Raw genomic sequence first — 8742 nt, forward strand, 5'->3', positions numbered from 1 at the left:
GGAAAGGATTCAAGCACTTCTGCTACTCTCGGATACGTTCAGTTCACTCCCGACGCAGTAAAGTTACTGTCAGTGGAAATGGAGTTGATCGTTTCCGCACTGACTACTTCTGCGGGGAGGGTGTTCCAGTGGCGGACGACTCTGTTCGAGGAAGGAAGTATGGAGGAGGGAGGGATGGGAGCGAGAGTTTTTATTCTTTTCCTTAATCTTTGTTCTCTCGTTCCATCTCATCCTTCCACATGCTCACTGCCACATATACTTCACTGCTCTGTTACTTAACTTTACTTTCAGATTATTTCACTTTACTTTCAGATTAAATAAGTTAACTTCCTCTGCATTACGCCACGTAGGGCTACAGCAGACGGTTTTAAAATTAGGAACAGCAAACGCTTTTAAAATTAGGAGCAGCAGACGCATTATAAATTAGGAACAGCAGACACGTTTAAAATTAGGAAGAGTAATCACTTAAATTAACTTGAGAAACAAACAAAGATTAACATGATTCTGAGGGGAAGTAGACACCCGTTTATTATATATATACACATGTCAGTACATCATCAAGACCCCAAGACCCAGACCAAGCATTCCTAAACGTATACTATAGTCGCAGCACACGAGTCTGAGGTCTTCGTTATCGTGTTCTGGCAACTTGCCATTACACATGCACACACACACATACAGCTACATAATCAGCGACCTTATTTTTTTTTTTACAACAGAGGAGTGGCCGAAAGGTAGAGAAGAGCTGTGTGGGTGGAGCCCCCCACACGTGCGATGCATACCCCATACGAGGGCGGACAAGGCCCCTGTATATGGTATAGGTTAAGCATTCTGCAGCCTCAGCCTTATAAACTATAACAGATTTTTGCGACAATTTTAATAATATGATTAATACTGACAAATGTATGCTATGCGTAGACTATCATATAATATCGAAATCGCCATGACACCAGGTTGCCAGAGCACGATAATTCACACCTCAGTCTCGGGTGCCGCGACGAAAGCCAAGGCTGTTACACAGAGACGGCCTTGGCACAGCACCACTATAACTTCTCCTCTTCATCTCTCTCCTTTCCCTTCCCTCCTCTTCCTCCTCACTCAGGCTTAGTGATGCGGAAGACGAAGACGAGACCCTCCTTGCCACATAAATAGTCTGGGACGATGCGCCGCTCCATCTGAAGGAATTATGACCATTTCAAGTGCGTGACCTTCTCCCCCTGGCCAGCTGCTGACCATCTCCTTATACCAGTGTCGTGACAGGCGCCCATACAGTGAACAGCCCCGCCAGACAGAAACCTTGATTAGAGTAAATGTTTTCTTGTACCAATGTTGCCAGATAGTTGTACTCAGCCTCTTATATTTACCAACTTCCGACCCCAAAACCGTCTCCTGGGGCTCAATAACTAGATTCATTTATATCTATCGTTAAAATAGTTAATTCCTGATGTTTCCTGGCAATAATTAGGTGTCAAAAAACGGTAAATACTATGCTCTGAGTACGATAATCTGGCAACGGTGCTCCCTACCTTCTTCCACTTCCCGTCCGCCTCCAGCTGGTCCATGTAAGGCTCCAGCTTGTCCTTGTAGGAAGGCACGGTCTGTAGGAACTCATGGCGCATCACGATGATCACGAAGGCTCCTGGAGTACCGGAGAGGAGGAAATCAGTTAGTCATTGGGTCATACGCGTCGTCTAGCCCACCCTAGGAAGACCACCTCAAGGTTTACTCCAGGCAAATCTGAAGTCTCTATGTAGGCTCTTTCCCATCCTAAACGGCGCCTAAGTTCGCCTGTTTGAAAAGCCTCTCGTAAAAGCTGCTGGGATTACCATGAACTGTTTTGCGATCCTATAGTGATGGTTCTACACGTCTGTCACGATCTTCAACGGGAAAACCACCCATGAAAACCCGGTGAATCTTCTCAGTGGCCTTGGGAAATAGTCGTGGCGGAAAATCTGCACGACCAGGAACAATGCTAACCTACGGGCCCTTCGCACGAGTATCTAAGCTGAGGGTCCAGCGTCCAGCGCCTTCACCCGCTCAGCGGATCTTGCAAAACACGCACTTACACACTCACACTCACTCACACACACACACACACACACACACACACACACACACACACACACACACACACACAGCCTTCGCACTCCTACTAACCATGAACTTTACATTTCAGCCCGGAATCGTGCCAGATCTATTCTCCAACTTACCAAAACCTCTTTCTTCAATAGAAAATGTCAATACCTTGCTTTATCTAATTCTTCCCGTTACTTCTGGCATCTAGCCAAAAATATCTCCACCAATTTCACTTCTTCCTCTTTCCCTCCTCTCCTTAACCCTTACAGGAGCACTGCCGTCTCATCTGTCTCTAAGGCTGAACTCTTCGCTCAAACTTTCTGTAAGAACTCCACCCTGGACGATTCTGGGCATATTCCTCCTACTCATACCCCCTCTGACTCCTTTATGCCTGTTATTAAGATTCTTCATAATGATGTTTTCTATGCCCTTTCTGGCCTCAACTCTCAGAAGGCTTATGGACCTGATGGAGTGCCTCCTATTGTCCTTAAAAACTGTGCTTCCGTGCTGACACCCTGCCTGGTCAAACTCTTTCGTCTCTGCCTATCAACATCTACCTTTCCTTCCTGCTGGAAGTATGCCTTTGTACAGCCTGTGCCTAAGAAGGTAGACCGTTCCAATCCCTCAAAATATAGCCCTATAGCTTTACTTTCCTGTCTATCTAAAGCTTTTGAATCAACCTTAACCGGAAGATTCAAAAGCACCTTTCCACTTTGTCGGGTTATTGAAAGGTCTGGACTTTCGAAAATCCCGTAAATTATCAGCAATAAAAAAATATTAAATAAAATATCTGAAACTTGAGGTCTCAGACTCACAACCCCTCCTAGTCCTTTATTATTTAAATATCAGACCAGTCACATCTCTAATAGGACAAGCAAAGACCAGGTGAATCAGCTCTTAAGTTTGCTTAAATAAAGAAACTCTCTGGAAATTAAGAATAATTAATTAATACCAATCACACAGCAACCTAGCTATCTATCTTAAAACATCCCAGCAAATGGTTACTTAGCTGTAGGTGGGAGAAAGCCAAGCCACACCTTGTCTTCCTCGTGGTCTGGAGCCCTGGAGTCCTTCTTCAATCCTCTTCGTTCCTCTCTGGAACACGCTGTGCCCTCCTTACCTCCCAAGGGCCTCCCTCGCCTGAGTACACAGTCACTCTGGACTTGTGGATACTACAAAGGCAGGAAAACCACCACGATGGACACGTGGTACAGGAGGCTGGTGAGGGACGTCTGCTCGCGTTGAAGTCTGGGTGGGAGATAGCTGCGAGGAGCGGCAAGACCCACAATGCTCAGCGCCCCGGCCGCGGTCAAGATGCCAGCTCTTGCCATACTGACATCTCGTTTTCTGTGTAACATTTACACTAAACGCTCTACGGCTATGGATTTATTATTTATTAATAACCTAACACATGCACTTGGTCATAGTGGGTCATGCATTCCACACATAGCTCAGCTTTGGCAGTAAAAACGAAATGATTTGAAAAAGGTCTTGTTTCCCGCCTTGGTGAGGGACTGAGATCCCGCTCTCTCAGTCAAAATGGCGGTCACTTCCGCGGTAATTTTCCACGGCCACTCCTTGAATAATGAAATCATGACACACTTTTAACCTTTTATCTGATCGCCAGTATGGGTTCCGCAATGGGCGTTCTACTGGCGATCTACTTGCTCTCTTAACTGACTCTTGGTCATCCCCTCTTAACCATTCGATAGAGTCTGGCACAAGTCTTTGCTTTCTAAACTGCCCTCTTTCGGATTATATCCCTCTCTCTGTTCCTTTATCTCCAGTTTCCTTTCCGGTCGTTATATCTCTGCGGTGGAAGACGGTCACTGTTCTTCCCCTAAATCTATCAACAGTGGTGTTCCACAGGGCTCTGTCCTATCACCCACTCTCTTCTTGTTATTCATCAATGACCTTCTTTCCATAACAAACTGTCCTGTCCACTCATACACCGACGACTCCACTCTGCATTATTCAACTTCTTTCAATAGAAGACTCAAAATCTCAACTGGAAACCTCGTATGTCCCCTCTCGCTAAATCAGCTTACTCGAGGTTCGGCGTTCTGTATCGTCTCCGCCAGTTCTTCTCTCCCGCACAGTTGCTATCCATATACAGGGGCCTTGTCCGCCCTCGTATGGAGTATGCATCTCACGTGTGTGTGTGTGTGGGGGGGGGGGGGGGGGGCTCCACTCACACAGCTTTTCTGGACAGAGTGGAGTCTAAGGCTCTTCGTCTCATCAGCCCACCTCCTCCAACTGATAGTCTTCTACCTCTTAAATTCCGTCGCGATGTTGCCTCTCTTTTTATCTTCTATCGCTATTTTCACGCTGACTGCTCTTCTGAACTTGCTAACTGCATGCCTCCCCCCCTCCCGCGGCCCCGCTGCACACGACTTTCTATTCATGCTCATCCCTATACTGTCCAAACCCCTTATGCAAGAGTTAACCAGCATCTTCATGCACTCGTTCACCCCTTACGCGGGTAAACTCTGGGACAATCGTCCTTCATCTGTATTTCCTCCTGCCTACGACTTGAACTCTTTCAAGAGGAAAGTATCAGGACACCTCTCCTCCCGAAATTGACACTTCTTTCGGCCACCTCTTTTGATTTTTTTTTTTTAGGAGCAGCAAGTAGCGGGCTTTTTTTTATATTATTGTTGCCTTTTTTTGTATCCTTGAGCTGTCTCCTTTGGTGTAAACACACACACACACTCACACACACTCACACACACACACACACACACACACACAGACACACTCTCACACACACACACACACACACACACACACACACACACACACACACACACACACACTCACACACACACACACACACACACACACACACACACACACACACACACACACACACACACACACACACACACACACACACACACACACACACACACACACATACTCACACACACACACTCTCACAAACACTCACAAACACACACACACTCACACGCACAACACACTCACACACACTCACACACTCACACACACTCTCACACACACTCTCACACACTCACACTCACACACACTGACTCACGCACGCACGCACGCACACAGGCAGGCAGGCACGCACGGACGTTCTCTCTCTCTCTCTCTCTCTCTCTCTCTCTCTCTCTCTCTCTCTCTCTCTCTCTCTCTCTCTCTCTCTCTCTCTCTCTCTCTCTCTCTCTCTCTCTCACCGTTCTTTGCGACGCGCACCAGGTCGTCGAGGCCACTGAGTGGGATGTGACCTTCTCCCATACCGCCCGAGATGACCACCAGGTCGTATGTGTCTGAGAGAGAGAGAGAGAGAGAGAGAGAGAGAGAGAGAGAGAGAGAGAGAGATGTAGAAGAAAAATACGTATATTAATCTTTACATATGAAACAACAATAACAATAATTCCACTCACACAGCTCTCCTGGACAGAGTGAAGTCTAAGGCTCCTCGTCTCATCAGCTCTCCTCTTACTGACAACCTTCTACCTCTTAATCAAATTCCGCCAATATGTTGCCTCTTTTTCTATCTTCTATCGATATCTTCATGATAACTGCTCTTCTGAACTTGCTAACTGCATGCCTCCCTCCCTCCTGCGGCCCCGCTGCACACGACTTTCTACTCATGCTCATCCCTATACTATCCAAAACCCTTATGCAAGAGGTAAACTCTGGAACAACCTTCCTTCGTCTGTATTTCCTCCTGTCTATGACTTGACATATTTCAAGAAGAGTGTATCAAGACACCTCTCCTCTCGAAATTGACCTCTATTTTGGCTACTCTTTACTTTTATCTTTTGTGGGAGCGGCGAGTAGCAGGCTTTTTTTTTTTACTCTTCTTGTTGCCCTTGAGCCGTGTCCTTTGATGTAAAAAAAAAAAACTACTAATACCTTTGGGCACGGTGGAGTGTCCGCTGCCGATAAACTCCAGGAAGTCATTGGTATAGATACCAGTCTCCCGCTGCTTCATCATGCCCTCCGACGGGTCCACAGCGTCTATGTGCCTGTGGGAGCGGCTGTAGTAATAGCAGTAGTAGTAGTAGAAGTTATAGCAGTAGTAGTAGTTGTTGGGAATCAGCAAATTTACCCTACCCAACAGTTAGGTCACTCGCAAAGTGAATAACACACCCGTCAGACAATCCCAAACAAACAAGTGCTTACCAGCTTTTAGGTGGTGAAGGTATCCAACAAGCAACTCCAGACAGCCGAACAAGTAATAATCCTACCGGATCCGTTTAGTAAAATATATCTGTCTCAAATAACTGCTGGGAGCACTTAGCTGAGAAGCGGGTTTCAAAAGATATTGTTGTCTCTGAAGTCTCGTTGCCGGGTGTAGTATTCCTCAGTCAGGTAATAGAAGGCACACTGCGTCCGAGTTAATGGGTGGGCTGCAGTGCCTTGGTCTTTACTTTGTGAAGGCCGGTGGTGGAGTGAGAGAAAACCAACCACGTGGGTCTGAAGCGATATTTTGAATTTCTCTCGCCAGGTGGCGTGGCTTTCCTCTCTGTTTCCATCGGTTAAATTATCCTTGCTCTTTAATTATAATTCAGCAAGGACAATTAGTTATTATTTCATGAAAGGAAACACTTCACTATTGTTATTCCTTTCATGGTAAATGTGGTTAGTCTTCAGATAGTGAATAAGTTGATTCTGTCTCGGTTTGGGAGCCGATGACCGAAGTATTTAAGTACCATACAGGTTTATTTGAGCTCAGACGATACTCATAGTTGGCTTGAACTCTCGGCCCGAGACTAGTTCCATAAGGGAAATAGTTCATTTGTCTAATCCGCCGGTTAACTGGCCTAAATCCTAATATAGTATAGTCTATCGATTTTAACTTGAGCCCTTGGGCGCGACGCAAGGATTTCCCACGAAACCGCGCTGGTGCCACATCACTCCATTACTCTCCTCAGAGAGGGTGGCTACCTCACTCTCTCTCTCTCTCTCTCTCTCTCTCTCTCTCTCTCTCTCTCTCTCTCTCTCTCTCTCTCTCTCTCTCTCTCTCTGCATGGCTGCGCAGGGCGCGAGTGTGAGAACTACTTCATTTGTCCATTGTGGCGTAACGCTGAATGGTGCGGCCTGGCGCCTGTTGCCAAGGTCCGTCAGGCGGCAACGTTGCATGAGCCACGTTGCCAAGTGATATGGAAGGTTTACTGAGTCGTTGTCTTTCCCTCTAATCCCAAGCCATTCATAACACCACGCAGTCGTATTATGAATATATATATATATATATATATATATATATATATATATATATATATATATATATATATATATATATATATATATATATATATTCCATAAATAGATAACGTACAGACTAACAGTGAGACAGAACGCCATGCGTAGGTCATCGCTAGTTCTGTAAACAATGGGGCTTTCCCCGGGCCAAGTCACAGGGTTGAATTTTAAGTTAGAGTCGATGGACTATAGTAATGCCGCTCCTGCCCGCTCCCAGTTCCCACCCAGCGGCCCTGCCTCTACACAAGCTGCTGTAATTTCCAACACATCATCTTCATCTCTTGGCGTTGGACTCGTGTTGAGGCTGAGGCACTGGCAGGCAGGAGGCAGTGGACTGGAGGATATTTATGTATGGTGACCGGACATCCCCCTGTCTGCGGCCCTGCGGCACCCACCTGAAGCCTTCCCGGTGGAGTTCGCGGCCCACGCAGCCCGTCCCGGCGGCCACGTCCAGCACCCTGGCCTTGGCTCGCCGCTCCGGGGGTACCCAACGCAGCGCCTCCTCCAGCGTGATGGCGGGGCCACGGTACTCGCCTTTCCAGATCACCTAAGGGGACGGGGAAGCGGGTGATTACAGGTGCGTACCCCAGGGGCCGCATCACTTCACTCCCAGACCTCACGGAGTAGTCGCCGGTTTAACGCAAAATCATTCCAGCGATACCCCATGATTCTGCGTAGGCACTTGGTACGGAAGGCATCTCTCTCTCTCTCTCTCTCTCTCTCTCTCTCTCTCTCTCTCTCTCTCTCTCTCTCTCTCTCTCTCTCTCTCTCTCTCTCACCATCTCCTCGTAGTTCTCGGAACACTCGTCGTAGCCGGCCGCCATCTCCTCCGGCGTGATCCCCGGCCTGAGGACTTTCGCGTCCAGCCTCAATGCCACGTCGCTCCAACTGCCGCCCTCAGACATTATCCTGCAGCAGGGAAGAGATGGGAGAATCACAGGCAGGGCATGACTACAGTACAGTACAATTCCTTTATACATCCTTTATATATTTACGAAGGTAGGTACGGTTTTCTAGCCCCGCGCCGCACTCCTCGCTGATTTGCCGGCTGGCTCTCAAGCTCCGCCCACCTCCATGACAGTTGTGGCCCGCCTCTCTCTCTCTCTCTCTCTCTCTCTCTCTCTCTCTCTCTCTCTCTCTCTCTCTCTCTCTCTCTCTCTCTCTCTCTCTCTATCTATCTATCTATCTGTGTGTGTGTGTGTGTGTGTGTGTGTGTGTGTGTGTGTGTGTGTGTGTGAGAGAGAGAGAGAGAGAGAGAGAGAGAGAGAGAGAGAGAGAGAGAGAGAGAGAGAGAGAGAGAGAGACTCGTGATTAGGCTGTGATGAATGAACTACACACACACACACACACACACACACACACACACACACACACACACACACACACTGCCAGGCTTCACGGTCTGACAGGGCGACGGTTCGAGCCCGCTCAGGC

The 8742-nt window shown here is 47.5% G+C and overlaps 1 protein-coding gene across 1 annotated transcript; it reads right to left on the reverse strand.

Moving 5' to 3' along the window:
* Positions 1-692: 692 nt before the first annotated feature.
* Positions 693-8214, reverse strand: LOC126994516 (demethylmenaquinone methyltransferase-like). Its single transcript, XM_050853830.1, has 6 exons — positions 8088-8214; positions 7704-7855; positions 5959-6071; positions 5274-5366; positions 1527-1639; positions 693-1175 (listed from the first exon to the last, which is right to left on the reverse strand). Exons 1-6 carry the CDS (start codon positions 8211-8213, stop codon positions 1095-1097), a joined length of 678 nt encoding a protein of 225 aa, XP_050709787.1. The 5' UTR covers position 8214; the 3' UTR covers positions 693-1094.
* Positions 8215-8742: the final 528 nt, after the last annotated feature.

Source organism: Eriocheir sinensis, unplaced genomic scaffold (genome assembly GCF_024679095.1).
Source record: "Eriocheir sinensis breed Jianghai 21 unplaced genomic scaffold, ASM2467909v1 Scaffold811, whole genome shotgun sequence".
Lineage (NCBI taxonomy): Eukaryota > Metazoa > Arthropoda > Malacostraca > Decapoda > Varunidae > Eriocheir > Eriocheir sinensis.

What these genes read in the sequence shown, in the direction of transcription:
- LOC126994516 (XM_050853830.1), bottom strand. Translation starts at nt 8,213, where the DNA reads ATGTCTGAGGGCGGCAGTTGGAGCGACGTGGCATTGAGGCTGGACGCG. An exon ending in CCGAGAACTACGAGGAGATG is followed by an intron (nt 7,856 to 8,087) that starts GTGAGAGAGAGA and finishes CCGTCCCCTTAG; the next exon opens with GTGATCTGGAAAGGCGAGTA. An exon ending in CGGACGGGAAGTGGAAGAAG is followed by an intron (nt 1,176 to 1,526) that starts GTAGGGAGCACC and finishes TAATTCCTTCAG; the next exon opens with ATGGAGCGGCGCATCGTCCC.